This window comes from Solanum verrucosum, unplaced genomic scaffold (genome assembly GCF_900185275.1).
Source record: "Solanum verrucosum unplaced genomic scaffold, falcon-dt-bn FXZP01000085.1, whole genome shotgun sequence".
Lineage (NCBI taxonomy): Eukaryota > Viridiplantae > Streptophyta > Magnoliopsida > Solanales > Solanaceae > Solanum > Solanum verrucosum.
Window position 1 is genome coordinate 1781616 of NW_026019839.1, and position 23016 is coordinate 1804631.

The 23016-nt window shown below is 37.0% G+C and overlaps 1 protein-coding gene across 4 annotated transcripts; it reads left to right on the forward strand.

Moving 5' to 3' along the window:
* Nucleotides 1-5184: 5184 nt before the first annotated feature.
* On the forward strand, nt 5185-22861 carry LOC125814747 (uncharacterized). Of its 4 annotated transcripts, none has more exons than XM_049494210.1 (12): nt 5185-5741; nt 10589-10637; nt 11507-11935; nt 14989-15335; nt 15416-15610; nt 15694-15891; nt 16143-16217; nt 16294-16360; nt 16473-17487; nt 17568-17621; nt 22140-22214; nt 22367-22861. In XM_049494210.1, the coding sequence occupies exons 1-12, from the start codon at nt 5382-5384 to the stop codon at nt 22422-22424; spliced, it is 2922 nt and encodes a 973-aa protein (XP_049350167.1). In that variant the 5' UTR covers nt 5185-5381; the 3' UTR covers nt 22425-22861. The 4 variants fall into 4 exon arrangements, with proteins under 4 accessions (XP_049350167.1, XP_049350177.1, XP_049350172.1 ...); XM_049494220.1 differs by having other exon boundaries at nt 14989-15323; XM_049494215.1 differs by having other exon boundaries at nt 11510-11935.
* The last annotated feature ends 155 nt before the right edge of the window (nt 22862-23016 follow it).

A 23016-nucleotide genomic window follows, 5' to 3' on the forward strand; every position in this document is an offset into this window, starting at 1 on the left:
GATCACAAGGTAAGAGACATGATATTTCATGTTGGAAATTGGGCTTTATTGAAGGTGTCACCCATGAAAGGAGTAATGAGATTTGAATTTTTTTTTAAATAGTAAACTCAGCCCTCTTTATATTGGTCCATTCGAACTTTTTGACAAAGTGGGACTGGTGGCGTACAGGTTTACGTTGCCATCTAACTTATCTGAAGTTCATTCATTTTTTAAAATGTTTATGTTGAAGAAGTACCATAAGAATGAAGATTATATCGTCAAGCGGGACTCAATAGTGTTGGACAAGGACTTGCACTATGAAGAGGATTCAGTTCAGTTGCGATTCTTGATCGAAATGTTAGAGTTGAGGACAAATGAGATCAAATTAGTGAAGGTACAGTGAAAGCATCGTCCCATTGAGAAGGCTACTTGAGAAATCGTGAAGGACATGCGAGACAAATACCCTTCTTTGTTTGAGGATCCATGTACTATACCTTTCTGCCTCAGTCCAAATATTTTTTAGTTATTGCAAACTTTAATTGCTCCATTAACGAGATCTATTTATAGCCACCATGATTCATCAATCAAACTATAGTTTACAAATAATAAAGTCATAATTATTTATGACTAATCCAGTCATATGTTATATTTATAATATAAATAAATTTATATTATTACTAATTAGATATTTTGTGTTTTATGTGACCTATAAATAAAGAATAATTTTTGTTCCGAATTTCACTCAAGCTTTAGCTATTTCTACGATATCAATCATAGTAAATATTTTTTAGTGAAGTTGTAGTGGGTACTCACCATTATTTTTTGGCTGAGTAACATTTTAAAATAGTTTTTAGCTTATCAATTTACTTTTAAAAACTTTATTTTACTTATTGATTTTAAAAGAATTATCGAGAAGGTATATAATTGTTGCATTATACATTAACCAGCTTAATAAATAGTTTGTTTGTTTTCTTTATTTTGAAAAGTATTTTTTGTCCTTTTCAAAAAAAAAATCACAATTATAGTAATTTGTGTTTGACCGAGATTTTGAAATATTTCTTAGAATAAAATACCCTTTTTATCTTCTAAAAAATGATTTTTCTATTATTCAAAAATTTGATCGAATACCTCAATCACTAAAATAAGATTAGAAAAACACTTTTGAATTTTCAGAAAATTATTCTAACAGATTATTATATACTCATATAATATTCTTTGACAAATTAAATTTCATTAATTTTTAAGAGTCGAAAAATTATACCCCTCCGTCCTTTGCATAGGACGATAATCTTCTCGAGCTTTCATTTTCCCTTGAGCTAAAGATGAAGACGAATATAAAGTTTAATATATGATTCGTTAGAACAATTTTAAATTATACACAATAATTACTAACTTCATATTCAAATATTTATATAAAGATAGACGATACTTTAAAAAAAAAGTTTGTTTTAAATTCTACTGGATGCTTATATTGTTTATCATATGGAAGATACTAATAGAATTTGATTTTTTTTTATCATTGTTGTATGTATATGTAGTTTCATTTTGTCACGATCTCATAATGGATGTGATGACGCTCGTCTTATCCCACCAAGACAAGTCAGCCTAAAGCCCAAATATCACAATAGAATTCAAAAATAGAATAAAAATGAAAGTTTAATAATAATTAATAATGCGGACAACAAGTCAACTTAACTAAATCCCCCAAACCCTGGTTGTCATGTACACAAGCCTCTAATGTATTACAATAGATTTGAAAGAGAACACAAGTCTCAAATGATGTTGTCTCTAAAGTAGAACAAAATCATAATTAGGAGTAAGAAGGTCTGCTGAGATGATAAACAACTACCTTACAAATCTCCACGGGAAGCCTCAGATAAGAAGAGGATAGAGAGTATTACGAAGATTCAGGCTCGTAACCTTCACAAATGTAGAAGCAGGTGGTGAGTACCAAACCACACAGTACTCAACAAGCAAACTTCTAAACACAAAGTCAGGTAATATAGAATACGGGTACTCTTACCATTCTAACCGGACCTCCACAACTACAAGCTACATAAAATCAGCCCAACATAACAATCCATAACTTACATAGCACACAATTCAACAACAACACTCCAACAATTACATATCCTCAACAACAAACACAATATTCATCAATCACAAGTTACACAAAAAGGCACTCATAAGTTCATAATGAAAAGGTATGCAATACAATGAAATGCAATGTCAAGTATCGTGATGCATGTCAGACCTAGTGGTATGCACCAGTTATCTCTCAGTTCGGGACTCATGAGGACATATTTGTTCATGCATCCATTGCAACGTGCAACACGGTCCTTGATAATAAAATTTATCGCGGCATGCGACACGTCCCTTGAATCATAATATTTGTCGCGGCGTGTGCCACGTCCCTCGAAATGGTATATTTACTTTAATTTCTTATTCTTCATCAGTTCACACAACACTTGTCATAATCGTATTTCAGAACCAATGCAAATAGGCATGTTCACACAAATAATGATGAGGTGATCATTTTCATAACAATGCACAATTCACATCAACGCAATCGTAATACAACGTCAATAGTGAATCAATTATGACCAAAAATTTCATTCTTTCTAACTCAAATTCCTTTATACAATTATTAATCATAATAAAATCTTAATTCTTGGCCATAGGATTTTCAAGAAACTAATTAAAGAATCTCAAGAAAGGTTTTCTTGATCGTTCTTCTTAAAGTTAGGGTTCTTCTTCAAGATTCATGGTTTTTTTAATGTATGTAAGACTATTCATAGTGATGGACTACATTCGTCCTCACACCCTACATCTAAATTCAACCAGCAATGGTTACGTTTAGAGTTATACCCACAATTTCTTGAAAAATTGTATTTAGTTTGGATTTCTTATTCTGAGTACCGATTTTTTAATCATCAAAAAATCTCTTATGCATGTTGATTTTTAAACTGTTGTTTATGCTTCATTATTACATGACTTTTATTTATTGAAGTCATATTTTTTTAAAATCCTATTTGAGTTTTCCTACACATTGATTTTGCACTTGGAAAGTGAGTCCATGAGTATTTTAAATGCATAATTTGAAAAGAGTTTTACAAAGAAAAAAGAAAAATGGTTTCATATGTACTATTTGGAAATTGGAAAGAAAAGAACATATTTGACTTTTTGAAAAATATTTCAGTAAAGTAATGGTTCCTTCCCTGAAAAGGGTAATTGAGCATATTGATTTTCTGAAATGTATTTCAGTAAAGAAAAGTGAAGAAAAGGACAACGTTCTCTCAGAGGACTATTGAGCATATTGATATTGATTATTATGGGAGTAGTATCGAGCACCGACTTGGGTAAGAATTAATTTTAAACTCGAAGCCCCATAAACTACGTAGCCAACATATGATAGCACTGTACCGACTTGCGGACGACTCCACACTGCCTCAAGAAGGCTTATTGGATAGATCCATAGTTATTTATAGTTAGCATCCTATACCCAGGCAAAGTATAGGATGATCGCTAGGCTCATAGTGATGGTTGTTGATTAGAGAAGCTCCCTAACAGAGTAGCGTATATTTTCATATTACTTTTATTAAATATCTTATTGTAAAACTTAAATGGTTTTTCACTTCATATTCATGTATTGATTCAGTTGAGTTGCTTTCGGTCTTTCAGTTCCATTATTTGTTTTATTCCCTCCTATTACATACTGCACATTTAATGTACTGATTTCATGATGCAGATTCAGGTACTTAGGATCATCAACAGGCGTTCCATTGAGATCATATCATCCGCTCGTCAGCTTTTGGCCAGACCTCCTTAATTTCGGAGGTCTCCAATTTATTATTTGGTTTTAGTAATATTTTGAGGTGTTAGGGTCTTGTCCTGTCACCTATGTTTAGACAATACATGTTTCGTGGATATACAAAGTTAGATAGTTTTCAGTACTTTCTCAAATGTTTTGCTAAACGTTTAACTATTTATATCAAGTATTTTCAAACATTATTTTAAGTTCTTTAAATGTTTTAAATGCTCATTTGTTAAAGCTTCCACATAATCTATTGAGCCATATGTATGATATATAGTTAGTCAAGTCAAGGGTTCGCTTGAGACCAACAATGGTCTCCAAGTGCCGCCACGTCCAAGATGTAGGCTCGGGGAGTGATATTAATCCTTCTATCATGTAGGGATTCCCCAAATACAAGGGTCCCACTAGCCCTGTTAACCAATGTACTACTTTATCTCAAGTTCTCATGTCAATACCCTGGACTATCCTAACTTAAAATCACCTAAAATATATCACTATAATAAGGCTCGTAATTTTATTTTTTTTAGTTTTTCATTCGGTGTCCGGTACTCACATTGGAGCCTGACTAAATCTGAATGAGAAGTTCCACACTGAGCTTGATTTTCCATCCGGTGCCCGATACGCACATTGAAGCCTGACAAAATCCGAATTTGCCCCACATTGGGGGTAAAACGCTAAAGCACTCCCTAACAAATGCGACTCCGTACCCAAGGAAACTCAAACTCGGGATCTCTGTTTAAGGATGAATAAGTACTTACCACTAGATCACAACCCGACTCATAATCTAATGACATAATATATAGAGATAATACGTAAATATGCTCTTTAACTTGGTCTCTTTTCACATTTATGCCCTCTAACCCTAGGTATGCACAAGTAGACACTTAAATTTGTATAAAGTTGAACAAGTAGACACACGAGTCCTATGTTGCGTAATACATGTAGGACACCACGTAGGACTCATATTGCCAGGATGCCACGTAGGATGCGTGTGTCTATTTGTTCAACTCTATACAAGTTTAAGTACCTACTTGTGCACACCCAAAGTTGAAGACATCAATATGAGCTCAAGCCAAGTTAAATGACATATTTACGTATTATGCTTGATATATAACATGTTTTTTAACTTAGCCTTATCTTACGTCTATGCCTTCCAATTTAGAGTGTACACAAATAATTACTTAAACTGTATAAAGTTAAACAAATCCACCCATGCGTCCTACTTGACTTGACGTTTTATGTGGCGTTTTATATCTATTCAATATATTATGTAACGCCCTACATGTATTATGCCACATAAAACGTGTAAGTTAAAATGCATTGGAGCTTAAAATAGAAAGAACCAATATTGCAAAAGAAATACAACTAGGTGCAGTCTCTGGTAGTCTGGTCTCCTTCTGTAGGCTTGCATAACAGTTTGCCACCCCCACCTTATTCTTCAACCTAAAACCACCATTTCTGCTTCTCCCGTCTCCACCAAGTACTTCTATTTTCTCTTTCTCCACCGCCGGTAACTTCCTCGGCTGGCCACCTGAACAACAATCGGCGTCTTAAACCCTCAACCCAACTGTCAAAACCCTAAAAAGGTATGGACTTCCAACATCAGCATCCGTACAATCGACCACCACCACCACCACCGCCGTTACCACCGCCGTCCATGGCGGATCCCCACTATCAGCTCCCGCATTCTCAACGACCACCGGTCCCGTCACCTGGTTCATGGTACACAAACCAATTCCAATACCACCCACCCCCTCAGCAATCTCCCCCTCCTCCTCCTCCTCCTCCTCAGCTGCAGCAGTGGGGTCCACCCCCTCCCCCCCCTCCTCCATTTCCTGGACCTCCTCAGGGAGCTTATCCACACCATCATGTACAACAACAGGCCCAGTATCCACCTCCTCTTCCCCCGCGCCCGCATATTCCCCAATCTTCTCCTCATGGAAATCAGGTGATATACTGTGTTTCATTTTAATCCCGTTTTTCTTGAAAGAATTTGCACCTTTTTATTTTGCTTACCCTGCTTCCTAAAGGTCCTTTGTGTATGACTTCAAGTTGGGATTGTGTAAACATTTACTGTCAGGGCATAAAATTTGAAATATCATTATTGTACTATTGTCTAGAAAACCTGTGTGCTAGTGCTGATAGTTTGGAAAACTAGTGAAAACTTGAATATTTTTGGGTAACTAGTATGAGAGAGAGAAGAGAAAAACAACCAGTAATGTTAGATGGGGGTAAGTGTGGTGGCACGGTTGCCATCTAAAACAGCTGATTCAATGGACAAGTGTATCAAGAATTGAGTTCATAGAAGACTAGACGAATGCCCTCTCCCTCTCCACTCTATCATTTGGTGCATAAAATCCAGTTAAATACCAAATGCCAGTAATTGACTTTTTTTAATGAATGGACGTGTCAAAAACTTTTAAATCAAAATACATAATATTTAGATCTAATGAATTCATATTTAATTTAATATGAAGTGAATGGATGAAGCAAAAAAACAAAAGGTGTGAAAGAGAGGAGAGTTTAGCTTAAAAAGAAACCACTTTTAGACTTTAACCTTTCACCGGCCTCTGCCAACGATAACAAGGAGACACAAAGAACGAAGTTCTAAAAAAAATAGTTCCGTGTGGAGCATTTTCGCTTTCGATTTTGGCTAAGTTGAAGATTTTTTTAAAGTTTTATTTAAAAACCTTAATGTTAAGTAAAAGAAAGTCAAAGACTCATCAGGTGGGAATTCAATTGACTATTGATACTTTTATTCTTTTTAGAGAAACGTTTATGAGAAAATCAAATCTCTTGGCCACTTACTAAGGAATAAAAGAAAATGACCTTTTAAGATCTCTTACGTGTAAAAATGAAGATCTTTTATGAAAAGGTTATAGATAAAAAATTAAGGATTATTAAAGAATTAACATTCAAAAATAATAGATTAATTACCCTTCGGGGTGACCTAGTGGTTTGGGCTTGGGACTTCCATGTTGGAGGTCTCAAGTTCGAAACTCCTTGCCAGCGAAAGCAAGGGGTTTGCCTTCTGGGTCGAGCTCGCCGCACCGGGCTTGTCTAGAGCGGGTTACCTCTCCTATGTGGTTTGCGAGCTATTGTATAGGAGCGGGGGTTTTACCTTGTGCGCACCCAAAGGGTAGCGGCTGGGAGTTTTCCTTGTCATAAAAAAAATAGATTTATTATCCTTACATGCACAAAGTAGCTTAATAGTAGGGATCAATTTGGATCCTTATCAATTTATTATTGAGATAAGAGTAAAAAACACACCTAAACCATACATTTTTTTGAGTTTCATACCTAAACTATTGAGTGTGTGAGAAACACACCTAAACTATCATTCATTAGTTTGAAAAACATCCCTCGAGTAATATGTGATGGTGTGTGTATTACACTCTCTCTATTTTTTTAAAAGAAAATGCCACATAGATTGCCTGGTGGAAACAAATTCCACTGGGGCAAAAAGTTTAAAATTTCAAATGAGTATTGCAGTATATCTGAGATGTTATAAATATGTGATGTAGCGCATCTGCCTTGATTTGTAGGTTCACACATTTTGTTTACTCTCTCAGCCAGGCTTTCATTAGAGCAATAATGGAGATACACCTTGGTCTCTAACTGGAGCCAATCAATTTTCTACTTCAAGCTACTTCCAATGATTTCTGCTTTATTGACTTCCGTCCTTAGCTGCTCATTGTTGTTTAAATTGTCATAATCTGGAAATGATTGATGAAGTAGTCTTAGAAAGCTACAATTCAATAGAAAGAAAATAGGCTATGTTTGATAGCATAATGATACCACAAATAGCATAATTGATGACAAAAGCAATCCTGTGCAGAAAGTCCAGATGAATTGTATTCTTTTGTTTCATTTTTGGTGTAAAGAAAACTATGTAAAGGAGACTGAATCACTAGTTAATATGATAGGTTCCTTGTGAAGCTGTAATCCTAAGCATGGTTGGTTTTTGTAATTGTAGATGGCATTGTTATGGTGCAGATCTAATATATATATATATATAGTTTCAAAAAAAAAAAAAGTCTTTCAGTTATTAAAAAAAATAGAATCTGATATAATGGACAATCATTCACGACCTCAAATTATTAAAGCTACCAAACGGCACTATGGATTCCTTGTATGGCATCATAGATATACAGATATCAGCCCCCTTTGAGCTTACATAAGCAACTGGTTGTCATATATTATTTAAGGTGTGTTTCTCAAACTTATGAGTGATAGTTTAGGTGTGTTTCTCACCCTCCTAATAGTTTAGGTTAGGTTTGTTATTGACATTTTTTTTTCCTTAAAAAAATGAAGAAGCCATGTGGACGAAAATCAAGGCCACACTCACGTAGAAGTGTGTATACACACACATTTAGTCCAGTCAGCATTGAGGTGCGTTTTTCAAACTAAAGAGTGATAGTTTAGGTGTGTTTCTCACACTCGAAATAGTTTAGGTATGAAAAGCTCAAAAAAGAGGGATAATTTAGGTGTGTTTTTGACACTTAATTTCTTTGTTATTCGGTCTTACAGAGCAATAAAGTAGGTAGATTAACTGTGTGATGCACTTTAAACAAAAGCACAAAGTAAACTAGCAGGTTTTGATAATCAATCCTGCGCACCCAAGGACACCAGGCTGTTCTTGAATACCCTTGACCACTGAGCTACCACATCTAGTTGTTTTCAGGGTGTTCAAAATATAATATATACCCATATCTAGTAGCATTTTACCTATATACATGGTATAACTTTCCGACGAAGGGTGTTCGACTGGCCACCCTTGACACAATATGGCTCCGCCCCTGGATTGAAGGTATGAAAAGAGGATGAGGTTCTGCAGAAGGTGAGGTTGCTGGCCTCCTGTCACATGCAATACCTCTCTGTCTCTCAGTGGGTAGGGTTGTGCTGGTTGGGGGGGGGGGAGTAACACTCATAAATAGTGTACTGGACAACATTCCTACATATCCCATGGCTATTATCTCAATTTCTAAGAAAGGTAATTAAACAGCGGGATAAGATCAGATCAGGAGAATACTTACGTTGGAAGAATGCAATAAGGGCACAAATATCACCTGGTGAACTGATCTTAAGTCACAACGTCAAAACATGTTGGTGATCTGCGCATTAGAGACCTTACTGTACACAACAAGTGCATGTTAATGAAGTGGTTGTGCAGATATAGCCAAGGGGGAATGCACTTTGGAAAGAGGTGGTAAATGAATGGCGCCAAAATCACATTGGTGTATAAAATTATCTGGGGATCCTATGGTGTTAGTCTATGGAAGAACAATAGGAAGCTGTGGAGTGTTTCTCGCATAATATTTCATTCAGGTGGGATATGGTGTTCACATCAAATTCTGGTAAGATAGTTACTAGATGGTTCTATCCTTTTTTTGACATAGGTAACTGTTTCTATTTCTGTAACACAGTACATGGGTTGTACTGAAACCATATTTACAAAAGAACTCAAAATCTACTATCCTATCCTTAGAATAAGTCTAAGACATCAATGATAGAGACAGTATCATTAGAGTATATCTGGTTACACCAAAAACATAAAGTCAAAATACAATTCGTTTTGACTTGTTCTATAGTAGTCTCCATATTTTCAAAGACTCTAAGGTTCCTCTCCTTCCATATTGTCCACCATATAGCTGCAGGTACAATTCTCCAGTTTCTTTTTTTAGCGTGAACTTCTGCTTCTTCCCAACTGGTTCTATCCTAATAAATGAGTTTCCCCATTTTTCCAAATAGCTCTTGACCCAGACTCCACAATCTCACAAAATAGACAAGGCAATTTTTGGGACTTGCAAATGTTACTTCTCAAAAAAAAAAAAACCCTTCCGAGACTTGCACTTTGAGAGAAATGTTCGAGATCAGAATTTTCTGACTTGAAGAACTATTGAATGTACTTACAAAATTGGGGAGCTTGCACAATAAGTGATGATGCAGTTGAGAACATGAAGTGGGGTTACACAAAGGAAGGTTTATACACTGTGAAAGCAGGTTACTCGCACATGCTTTCAAAATGAATTATAGAAAGCAGGCTTTGGAAACTAATCTGGAAAGCTAAGTTATGTACAAAGGTTATTTGCTTTAGCTGGAGAGCTTTATAGGAATATTGTAATATGTTTCATGTGTCTCCAACATTCAGAAACCAACAAATGCCTCTTTCTCCGCTGTCCAATTGCTGTAGATATTTTGAATATGTTTCTTTATATTTCTGGGCTCAGGTGGGTCATGTTTGGGCATCAAGGATGCCTATGAATGCTGGAGTTTGTGGGAAGTTGATAAAACTATGTGGAGAATCTGGATGATGATATCATCATGATTTTTTTGGTGTGTTTGGTAGGATATCAACTTTTAACATGTCTCCTATGGTCATATGGTTGGCACAACTTTGCTCCTGTAAATTGCCCTATTAAATTTTTCGACTTTGTCAGCTTCCTAGCCTTCTCAGTAATGGAAGTGACCTCTATTATACTGTTTATCTTTTGTACTATCTGCACCTTCTTGATTCCATTAATGAAATGTACTCATAAATTATTGCAAGGAATCTTCTTATTTTGATTGGAGAGTTGTGCGATAATAAAAAACAGAGACAGTCCCTGTTAGACATATTAGAATGAGTCCAATATTGTGCTAAATGGATATTGAGGATTGATAGATAGCCTACACGAAAAGTTGGGATTGAGGTGTAGTAGTAGTTGTTATTGCTGTGTTATACTGCTTCCTATTCTGCTGATGGATTCGTTATAACATGTTTGGTTAATGAATGTAAGATTCATGTGCTTGCAGGACTGGGGCAGTATGAACTGGGGTCAACAGCAAAATTGGGGAAACTCAGGTTTGGAAATATAGTATTTTGATTGGAATCTATGCTTGTTTAGCAATTCAATATGCTGGGATGCATCTGCAAGTTTCCTGAAACCCATTTATGGTTGAAAAATGTTTTGAAGCTGATTCAAGCCGTGTCTTCTATTTTACTTATACTATTTCTCAGAGTCTAGGCCGGTTCCTAAAATTTATTGATGTTTAACTTTTCTGTACTGCTTCGTGTTCTTTTTGTGGCATCTCAGACATGCTTAAATGTTACCAGAAAATAAGTTGACTTATGTTGTTTGTTAGAATTCTGGATTATTTAGGAGTTTCATCATTTTACATTCTCCAAGTTTTATTTAGCTCAGCAATGGTCTCCACAAGTGTCTGTCGTGTCACGTGGAACTGAACAATGCTGTCTTTTCTCGAGTCAAAAAGATAAAATTCTAGCTGTTGATTGAGGAGGTTTGCTAAAGAAGGTATTAATCGCTTAACAAGGTCAAATTCTTATTTAAAAAATCACATTAGGTTTTAGAAGCTCAAATATGAAATCTAGTTAATTGTTTATGAGAAGAGGTCTATTTACTGTAGTAGAATTTAAGGGGCGGTCTTTCAAATTAGAACTCTGGGATTGCATCCCTCTGTCAGATCCTTCCTTTACTTTTTTTTTGGCTTTTATTTCTCTTTAGCCCTGGCAAAATTTCTGACTCTGTAGAAGCAGTATGTAGTTTCTATGTGATATACACTTGCATATTATATTACCTTCTAGTTTTTCCATCATGGAGGACTCCTCCTGCCGTTGGTTAATAATATAGAGATCGTATGCTCTTTGCCTTTCCACCCCCCACTCCCCCTCGGTACTTCTGTTACCTAAAGGTTAAATCTACTATTAACTAGTAGCACCTAGCAATGAAGATTGGGCTGCAAAGGCCCGAGCATGGGCTGCTGACAAGGCTGCTAATGACCATCAGCACCAGAACTCGCAATTTACGCATGATAGCAGGCCAGAACAGCAGAGTCATTACTATGAGCAATACACTCAATCTGCTGATCAACATCTCCAAGACATGCAACAACCACCAGTTCTGCCGTCAAGTAATCATCACTCCATAACTCCTGTGGCACCTCCTCAGAGGCCATCGTTTGGCCATTTGCAGGAGCCCTCATTCTTCAGCCCTGGGCAATCTCCTTATGTTCTACCTTACACTGCAAGAGATGGAAATTTCACTGGAGATTCAGTTGCTTCATTCCCCCAGCAAGGAAACTCATCCATAAGTCCATTAGTCCATCAGCAGGAGGTACCTTCTAGTTATTCTTCTATTGCAGGTAAAAAATTTAATTAATATATCAATATTGCATCTGAAGTTACCGCGTCTATATAACTTTGTCCTGCTTGTGGTTTCTAGTTACTTGTTTTAGCAAGCTATGTTTACTGAAGCCCCTTGAGACCTAAGTAGAATTTCATCGTTGTTGGATCTTTTCTTTTTTAAAGCCTCTGTGTGACGGAATTCACTTCAGATAATTGACGCTATTGTATTTTGATTTCATGGAATATTGGTTCCATCATGCTGACATGTTCTTTCCTCTGTCCATCCTGCTAACTTTGTGTTCTGTTTTTCAGGAATACTTTTGTTTATGATAACTTTTTCCCAAGGATTACATAAAAGAGGAGCAGTTGAAAATTAGATACTATTTTGAAGTCCACTTGGATTGATGTTAATCAAGCTATTGGATAAACTTCTAGGCAATAACCTTACCAAAAATAAAAAAGAGAAACTTTTACGCAATTTGCTTTATTCTATTCAGCTAGAGTAGGCAAAATGGAATTCAATGATCTGCTTGTACTTTGTCAATTAATCCTGCTTGATTGCACATTCCTTGAATGTGTGTCTGTTGAGTTTTCTGCCCTTCTGGCTAATCGTGAAACAACAGATTTGAATGCTGACATGGCAGAAACTCTGTCTCCTTTTGTCCAATAATTTTTTCCTCGTCCATGTCTTCTCTATTGAGACTAAATTGGCAGAAGAGAGGACGATTTGGCCGCAAAGTTTTTTGGTCTAGTGAGTGGAATGCGTGATATGTGGGTTAGGCTATCACCTCACGGTGCCACAGATAAGCATGATATTAAGTGACGAAGGGGCGGGCCCATTATCCACCTAGTTTTGAACCGTGCACCAGTGGTCCTTGTATTTCTTGGTTATCAAAAAAAAATTGGTGGAGAGGATTCAATTTATTTGAAGATTTGGTTCTTATTTATTGCATTAAGTGTTATCTCAGTAGCTTGACAATTATCTGAGTGATTTAGCAGAGATTACTGTCACAGCCTAAAAGGAAGTGAAAATTGTAGGAACATTTCACTTCTGAAGGAGTACAAATATTATGGACACATGAAAACGGAAAATTAGAAGGGCGAAGTGTACTTCTGCTTGCAAAAACAAAACCCAGCAGCTCTTGCACTTGAAGACACAGTTGCTTAGAGGGTTTTACGTATTCAAAGTTTTTTTTGTCCATTTGCACTGTGTCTTTGTTATTGGTTAGCACTGTGTTGCTACCTATACGGCTATACCAATACAAGTCTTCTAATTGACTAAAATATCAAATAATGTAATTGAAAATTATTCATTTATTCCTCAAACTATTTGTTTTGTTCTGCCTTCATGACTTGGAAGGCTCTGTAAGAGATGTCAATTTTATATCTATAAAGTTATTGAACAAGCAACAACAACATACCCAGTGTAATCCCATAGGTGGGGTCTGGGGAGGGTAGAGTGTACGTAGACCTAACCCCTACCCCGTGGAAGTACATAGGTTGTTTCCGAAAGACCCTTGAATCAAGTAATGCATATCAAAGAAGTTTTGAAAAGGAAAAGTACAGAAGTAAAGAGGAAAACTTATTGAATAAGCAAAGACCAAAAATTGAGAACCGGAGTCTCAAGCAGTAAAAGTTAGATGCTGCTGACAGAGGCTCGTTTTGAAGTGTTCTTCTCTATATAAGATTGTTTTACCTTCAACACATTGGTCGCTTGTGTGGCTTAAGACTGTTGACTGATCAGCTATGCAGGGGAAATAATAAGCTTAAAATAATAGTTAGTCGAAAGATTGAGGTTCCGTTGAAAAAATACATTATTATTTAGTTATAATGTACAGTTTATGCACGAGATATAAAACTTTACCTCACAGCGAGGCTTCTTTTTTATCGTCTCAAAGTTGTTTGACATCTCTTGCACGATGGAACTACCTTTTTCATAGGAATCAGTAGGCTGGTTCTTCTAGCATTTTTTTTTTGAGAAAGGTATCTTGTATTATGAACAAAGGAATACTCTAGAAGTATTCCAGTAATACTTACAGCCAAAATACAGGGAAGAGAAAACTACTGCTAGATCACAAATAATCTAGAATACTAGGAATATCCTCTTCTTCTTGAGGATATTCATGTTTACACCAAAAAAAGGAAAGGACCAGACAGTTCATCTTCAGTTTCTGCAGTGAGCAGCTCTTATTTTCAAAGCATCTCTGGTTCCTTTCCATCCATATAGTCTACCAAATGCATGCTGGGACAATCTTCCATCTCTCCCTGTGTCCTGACTGATTTCCTTCTCTATTCCAACAAGCTAAAACTTCTTTGATGCTCCTTGGCATAGTCCAGCTTATGCCCCTTAAGTTAAAGAAAATCTGCCTTAACTTCACAGTCTCTATACGATGTAGAAAAAGATGGTTTATTGTCTCAATCTCACATTCACAAAAAGAGCACATAGAACAAATTTGAAAGCCTCTTTTCATTAGATTGTCCTGGGTGAGCCGTGAGTGTAACCTGTTTGGCTAGAAGCCAAGTAAAACATGCTACCTTGAAAGGTATCTCGACTATCCATATCATCTTCCAAGGCCAACTACTACCATGTGAGTTTGATCTTTTGTAACCTTCTGTAAGCTGAACCCACCGTAAATCTTCGTTTCTTGTCAGGCTTCCGATATAAATTGTCCTCATTTGAATTTAGTTCGTTGTATTTTCCCAGAATATTGAATAGCTCAGCCTCTCTGTTGATTTCCCAGTCATTCAGATGTCTTCTAAACCTTAGGTCCCACCCTTGACTGTCTCTCATTTCTCTGATTGTGGATAACTTTTGAAGACTTAAAATGAACAAATCAGGGAACTTGTTCTTCAGAATTTCGTGTCCGACCAACACATCTTCCCAAAACAGCGTCTTTCCCCCTTATTTGTCATGTTTCTGAACATATTACGGAGTTGAGAGTCAATCTTACGTCAGGAAATGTTTTTGTTACCAAAGTCTAGTGGTTGCAAATCCAGTTGTAGAGGTTACAGAGAATAGTTTCCATTGATTTGCATGTATGTACTTTCTGAATGCCCATTCTATTTTCAGGTAAAGAAGAGGCTGGGAATCAACATGAGGCGTTCTATGGTTCTTCACCTTTGCCTGCCAACTCTTCACATCATCATCATGCACAACTAATGCCAGCACCCAATAAAGCTGCAGCGATGGAAGAGCGTCATTACGTGATGGGTCCTGATCTTAGTGATCAGCCTTTGGATTTTGCACCTCGTTTTAGTCATGAGCATGACCGGCATTCCCAGCCCTATTATGTTCGTGCTGATTCAGGAGGTTCTGATCCTGTTTCAACAATGCCTTCCAATTATGTGTGGCCTTCTTCTGCTGCTCCTGGTTCTGCGTATCCTCCTCTTCCTCCAATGCCTCCAGTTGGGTCTCAGGTTTTAGTTTTAACTTCAAAGTTAACTTAAACCCAATGATGCTGTGATTGAGCTTTCCTGTTATCACTTTTATACCGCAGGTTGATCCTTCTGTTGTTGGAGCTTCTCCAGCCACTGAACATACTGCATCACTCTTTGGAAGGGCACAGGGTTCAAGCTTCCATCCAACTGTCCCGTCAGTTGGTGCACATTTTGGTGTTGGTGCGGGGGCCGCTCTGCATCCTGCAGCTGCTTTTCCTGCTGATGCATATGGGATTTCTGATCGCCCTAAGAAGGTTTGTATACTTGTTCTATGGGCTTTCAGTTTGTAAACTATAGAGTAATGATTCATCTGTATTATTTGTCTGGTCTTTTCTAGGCTGCTGTTCCAAACTGGCTTAGAGAGGAAATAATAAAGAAGAAAGCTGTCATCACAACTTCAGCTGCAGAGCTTCCAAAGGAGGATTCTCAATCTATTGAAGATGAAGGTGTCAATAAATCTTATCGGAAAGGTGACCAGGCTGATAGCAAAAGCATCGATTCTTCAAGGTCAACCGAGGATGATGATGATGATGAGGTCGTTTACTTTTCCTTGATTACTCATCTGACAGAAGATGTTACTTTTTTGTTGAATTTGTTTCGTGTAAGAAGTCTGTTTACTTGGTTTAATACCCTTTGTTGGACTATACTGTTCCAATGAATTTATAGTGTTGAAGCTTTCCCCTTTCTAATTTTTCTTGATTTATTCCTTTTGGGTTGTCTTTAATTATTATCTTATTCACGTCATACCAAGTGTAGGCTTACCTGAATTTTTATTGGTCCATGCAGGTTGAGGTGGAAGCAGCACGAACTGCAGCAATGAATCAAGAAATAAAGCGTGTCCTAACTGAAGTTCTTTTAAAGGTTATTGATGATAAATATGTGATCGATTTCTTTACATGGTTTTTGCAGATTTATTGACTAGATGCTGTTTTTACAGGTTACTGATGAGCTATTTAATGAGATTGCGACAAGGGTTCTTAGCGAAGAGGATCTCACTGTTGATGGTTGGTGTCTCCCTTTTTCAATTCCTTTCCTCTTTAAATTTCTTCGTTCTCCATGTCTTTGCACTTAGGTCATTTATATTTGAGACTAAGTTGATCTTCTTCCTCCCTTAAGTTGAGCAAAAAACTGGTGCTTCAAGTCAGAAGGTGTTAACATCTGTTCAAGCTGTTACAACTCCCAAGGCCTCTGCCAAGGTTCTGATACCACTCAAACCTAAAGATACTCATTCTGTTAATGCCAGTGAAAAGTCTACTTCCACTTCTCCTGGGGATCTATTAGGCCTTGCTAACTATGCGTCAGATGATGAGGATGACAACGAAATCCAGAGTTCTGATAAGCAAAAGCGCAAAGAGCATGGAAATGGAAAATCACGTGAAGAATCCGAGGAGCATGATAGGTCTCCTGCCAACCTGGAGAAAAATCCTCACAAAATGAGTCCCAATGTTGGCACCGATGACAGGTCAACTAGATATTCTGCACATGAAGATGCTGGAGGCTCCTTTAAGACTGAATCTAGAGTTCCAGAGGATAAGATGCCAGGTGGGAAGGATGCTGTGAAAACTGAAAAGCCATCCCAGACTCTTGACTGCAAAAAGACTAAGATAGATAATTCCAGAAGTGAAGACAGAAGAGATAAGCCAGATAAGAGCGGTAAACGTGAAGTTAGAAAGGGTTCTGGCACAAATGATAATGGTATGTATACAAGCTCAAAGGACAGAAAAACTGAGATAGATGAAGGAAACCATGGGAATCATGAGGAAAGACTTGCTAGAAAGGAAAAAGTGGGTGATCTAGATGGTTCAAAAGATATTGTGAAGGAGAAAAGCCGTAAGTCAGGGGAAAAAGCCAAGGAATCTGACTCAAGGAAAAGGCCCTCGCCCTCTAATGTCAAGGAAGAAAGGAAGGAAAAAGAAAAAGACAGCAGAGCTGGTGTTGTCATAGATAATGGTAGAAAAAGAGAGAGAACGAAGGATGAAAAAAGAGAAAAATCTAGACGTAAAGATGAAAGGGGCTCCAGCAGACGTAAAAGACATCGTTCATCTTCTAATGATAGCAGGGGTAGAGAGAGCAAGGACAAGTCAACCCGTGCCAATGATCCCAGTGATGAATCTTCAGATGATTCTAGAAGGTTCATTTTTATTTTCTTCTATTTGTGATGCAATAATCTGACCCTTACGTAATAGCTCATCTTTTTCTTGTGGAGTGCAGGAAGGCGCAACCAAATAGACACAGATCACCATCACCACTCAGGTCAAGGAAAAGGTATCTTTTGAAGGGCCTGGATACTCTAAAGTCTAATTGTTTCCATTAACTCAAAAGCTCAAGATCATACTAATTATTTCACTATTTGTTGGTCATGATCTTCTGCCTCCCTGGGAATTGACATCTTTTTTCTTAATTTTTTTTTGAAACTGGTAACTTTATATATCCACAGGTATACTACAACAAAAGTGTAGCTTCCCTTCAAAAGTGCTACAACTTATAGAGAAAGACGGTCTTAATCTAAACTACTGACTGTAAACAATCTAGCACATCAAAGATGTCTTCTGTCATAGTTAATATATCTTCTTTACACCAAAAATAAAAAAGAGCTAAGCAATTCATTTTGATCTTCTGTAAGTTGTTCTGCACATTCTCAGAACTCCTGTTGTTTCTGTCTTTCCAAATTGTCCACTAAATGCATGGTGGGACAAGTTTCCATCTCTTCTCCTTATCTGATGAATTCCCATCTCTATTCCAGCTGCTTAGAACTCCTTTAATGCTCTATGGTTTCACCCATCTTGTCCCCTTTAGACAGATGAACATTCTCCATATCTGTTCTGTCCATGTACAATGCAAAAAAAGATGGTTAATTGTCCCTGCATGCTCTCCACATAAAATACATCTAGGGGCCAACTGATAGCCTCTTTTGTTTAAATTTTCATGAGTCAAAACTGCTTCTTTTGTCAACAACCACACGAAACAGTTTACTTTATAGGGTGCCTTTGGTTTCCAGATCATCTTCTATGGCCAATCTGTATTGACCTTTGGTGTCATTCTTCCAAATCGGCAAGTCCTTTTCAGTGAGGTTGCTGATCTTGAAAATCTGCCACTTTGTCTATCTCCCTGTCATGAAGGTTCCCTCGTAGGAACAAATTCCATCCTTGTCCTGTTCACATTGTAGCCACTGATGTTGGCATAAAATAAACAAATAGGAACTGCCCCATTCCATTTGTCCTCCCAGAAGGATGTCTTTAAACCACTCCCACTTCTACCCTGGTTCCATGATATATCACTGGCCATAAATTCTGATTGCCCTCCAAACAGTGCATTTATAAGGAGTACTTACCATTTTAGTCATCCACTTATCTCCCATACCATATTTTGCTGTGATGACCTCTTTCCAGAGCATGTGTTCTTCATTTGGAAACTTCCACAACCACTTCATCATTAGGCTCTGATTTTATTTCCTCAGGTTTTTGATGCCTAGACCTCCTGTATTCTTACTCACAATCAATTCCTCCCATTTAACTAGATGGAACTTCTTCTTATCTTCACTGCCTTGCCATAGGAAATTCCTTCTAAGGGCATCGATGCTCTTAGATACATTGTTAGGCATAGGAAAGATAGACATCATATAAGAGGGTAATGCATTAATCACACTGTTGATTAAAGTCAATCTTCCTCCCCAGGACAAGTACTGGCTCTTCCAGTTAGTAAGTCTCTTTCCACATTTCTCCAGGACCCCATTCCATATGCCTTTGGATGTGCTTTTAGCTCCCAAAGGCATGCCTAGGTAAGTAGTTGGGAGCTCCCCAACCTTGCCTCCTAGTCTACTGGCCAAAATATCTGTAGTAAGCACACTGTTGATAGGATAGATGAAGCTTTTCCGCCAGTTTATGTGGAGATAAGAGACAGCTTCAAAAATGACAAAAATAACCCTCAATATCAGGATTAACTGTTCACTACTTAATTGGGTATTTGGGTTAGTAATGTGAGGGGGGTTGTTCTGAGAGTCCCGAGCCTAAATAATGGACAAATAGACAGTTGACCAAAATAAAGTGTCAGAATAAAGTTTACATTTTTTACATATAGTGCACTAATTTAGTGTGCTATACGAGACTTGGATAATTGCCTTCGTAAAAATACGTTCCACGTATTTTGCACTGTTTTCCTAGCACTCTAGTACTGTTTAGGTTCCACACTCTAGTACTGTTTTCCTTTCTCTTTTTGCATTGTTTTTCTTTGATCTTTAACTCTATTATTTACTATTTCTACCGTATGCAAACATTTCGGATTTCCTGTCTATCTTCCGTTCAACAAGGTATTTGAGTCTTGAGAGATATTGTGGGAGCAAACTAACATCAGGCAAAGATCTAGCAGACAACTTTCTGCTGAGTGAAAAAAAAGACTTTGGGACATACTAAAAGTTTCTTCGGATCTTGTGGATTTAAACATGCTAAAGTTAGACTTCCATATATAGAAAAGTGTCACTCTGTTCGGAAAAGATTCCAGACTTTAAAGGAGCGTCCTAAAAAATGAAATGAAGCATTTGTGGTTTTTTGATTCAGAGGAGAACTTTAACTGAAGCTAGTAAAGACTTTACTTTAAAGTTTATTAGTAAATGTATAACTAGTGTGACCTTATCAAAAAAAATATATAACTAGTGTGATGAATTATTTCATGAAGAACATCCATGGAGGTGTGGACTAATGAAAACAACACATTCCCATGGAAAAGACTGCACGGTTGAGTCACTACTAATTAAATGTGCTTAGGAGGCTGTGCAACAAAAGGCACGATGAGGGTTTACTCGTTACATCCTGGTACTTGTGGGTCAAAACAGCTAAGCACATAACAGAGTAATCCTACTTCTCCTTGTGAGTACATTAAAATAGCTGATAGTTTGGACTTGCAATAAGAGCTAATGTCAGAAGAAAATACTGAATAATGTGTCACTGCCACCGACTCCTAAGATGGATTTCTGTTAGTTTCATCATGGTGTTATTACCTGGTTTGATAGTTTTGTTACAATCAATTTAGCATCACTAATTTGTAAGTACATCTCCACATATCTTTGCAAGTCTTGTACATGTCATCTATCTGATTTAACATTTAAGCATTTTGTAGAGTTGGAAGCTCGATAGGTTACTCACCCACTTAATGATGCATTGCCCTTGTTGGATGAGTACTCCCTTGGTGTTGTTTGTATCATTTAACATATTAACAGTACTAATGCCATTTACCTTATAAATAAAAAGTACTTATACCATGTATTCTAGTAATCAATACATTAATTACTCAAATTGTGTACACTGTTGTCACCTGCTTTTTGCCAGAGTGATAAGTCATTGCTTATGCTGTAGTGAATGGTCCCTGTGGACATGATTATTAGTCTTATATTTTCTATGCCATGAAAAAAAACTAAAATGCTTGATAGAGAACTCCTATTTATGTTACTTACGTAAAAGATTCATAATTAGGGTATTTGCTTGCGATTCCAAATTGTTATGCTCATGACTTGTGAATTCCTTTAAGGTGGTTTTTGAAGGAGTGATGTGTTATGTCAAGAAAATTTATAGGAGTTGGACCAATTTCTTTGTTGAATATCCTTCATGCCGATTTTAGCCCTTTGAATGAATTACCCAAATCTTTTAGAAGGGATGACTTTCAGTTGAATTTTTTGAGGTTTTCTTTTCACACAGAATATTTAGGTAAGCTTAAAAGTTTTCATAATGTGTTTCCTCACAAGTGACTCCTTAGATAGTTTGATTCATTTTCAAATGCTTAGAAGGATTATGCAATTTTATTTTCAAACTATAATTTTGCAGTAAATTAGTAGACAGCTGCTGGAAGTTATTTAAAAGGGTTACAAATTCCGCAATTATAGCTGTTTTAGAATTGTTTACCAAACGAGTAGAGTCGTTCACTTCATCAAGTTGACTTAAGTGTAAATGAAATCCCCGTCACAGGGTTTCCTTAACATCAATTTTTTTTTTTTTTGATGACCGTGGTGTCCGGGTCAACTTTCGCGCACCTCGACCAATTCCACGGGATACCTCACCACCTCCCACCAGCAAAAGGTACCAGGTAACTCTATACATCAATGCTAGGACAGATGCGAGCATTGATTTATATATAAATCTAGGCAAACACTATGGGGTTGGTTGTAGTGGGTGGGAGGGATTGGGGGTAGGGATGGGGAGTGTTGAAACTGTCAATTTGGGAGTTGGAGAATGTTTCCCCTCTTGGTAGAGAAGGCATTATTCTGAATTTGTTGGAAAATGAGTTTATAAGGAAAACATTTTACCAAATATTTAAGCCAACCAATAATGGAAAACATTTTTCCTCTATACCAAACACACCCTCAGCACCATTAATTGTAAAGGAACTGGTAAAGAGGCTTAGCTATCAATTAGATGACTTTTTGATTCAAAATTATAATGATAATGAAATGACTGCTTTATTGTTTTGATAAACTCTTCTTAAGCAGATACTGTTACAGGATTTTGGACCAGGAATTTGTAATCTCATCAAGAGGAAAAAACTATGAACTGCCACCACTGTTTGAATGTGGAATTTATAAATTCTAAGTCCTTTTCATAATTGAGGCAATTTCACCTCAAAATCCTTTGATAATGATCATTAGCTATATATAACTTATTAAAAAAGGTTGCAACCATACGGAGTTCAAATTCTTCTAGAGCCTGAATATATATAGTAGGTTGAGAATTTGTATCCAAAATATTGTATCTTTTTGTCACCACTTACTTGTTTAGCATGTAATCTTTTTATTTTTAGACACATTTCGCGGTCTCCTCATAGCAAGCACTCTCAGCGCAGGCGTTCTCCTTACCCTGCTAGTGAAAGCATCAGGTATCTTGTTGGGTGTTCTTAAATTTCTCTTGATATTTTTCAACTTAGTCATCCATCAGCATAGCTAAGAACATATTGATACAGGTGAACTAATCTAATAAATGCACTTCAGAAATTTTATCTTGTTTATAAACTGGTCCATGTAATTGCAGGGGAAGGAGGTCAAGGTCGAGATCAAGATCAAGGTCTCCCAATCGCAGGAAAAGATGAGCACACAAGTACCTGGAGTCAAGACAGAGTACTTAAGGCTAATGACCTTGCATATTCTTATTGGCTACCGCCTTTGGCTGTTAAGTAGATAGTGGATGCACCAGTTGACCTGTTCGAAATCCTCTGTACTGCCTTTGGCTGTTAAGTTTGACAATAGATATGCAAGTTGACCTATTAAAATCTTGGTTTCAGATTGTGGTTGACAGGAGTAAAGCTGCGATACTCTCGTGCAGAGGACTAATGATATGAGAGATTTATGGTGCCTGTATCTATTATCAGCTTGTCTGTTGTTGACATTTGTGACAGTTTTAGTTATGATATTGAGGTTGATAAATTTTGTTAGCTGTACATTGTATTTGGAGGTTGAGGTGTGTCTAAAGAAGAGGTGAACCAACACTTGAACATCCATGACCTTTTTCCATTTGGTACTAGTATTCGTTGGTAGTTGGGGAGTCCCAGATCCTCATTGTTATGCAATCTTATATAATTATATATTGTTTCCTTGTGAGAAAAAAAAAACAGAATATTAGGGATTATGTAATGAAGAAGAGCATTGTGTTTGGAAAAAGTGAACGAGGAGGGATCTATGCTA

Coding starts and splice junctions, on each gene's coding strand:
- LOC125814747 (XM_049494210.1), top strand. CDS start 5,382: ATGGACTTCCAACATCAGCATCCGTACAATCGACCACCACCACCACCA. Junction 16,218..16,293: donor TAACTGAAGTTCTTTTAAAG/GTTATTGATGAT, acceptor CTGTTTTTACAG/GTTACTGATGAGCTATTTAA. Junction 17,622..22,139: donor CCACTCAGGTCAAGGAAAAG/GTATCTTTTGAA, acceptor TTTTATTTTTAG/ACACATTTCGCGGTCTCCTC.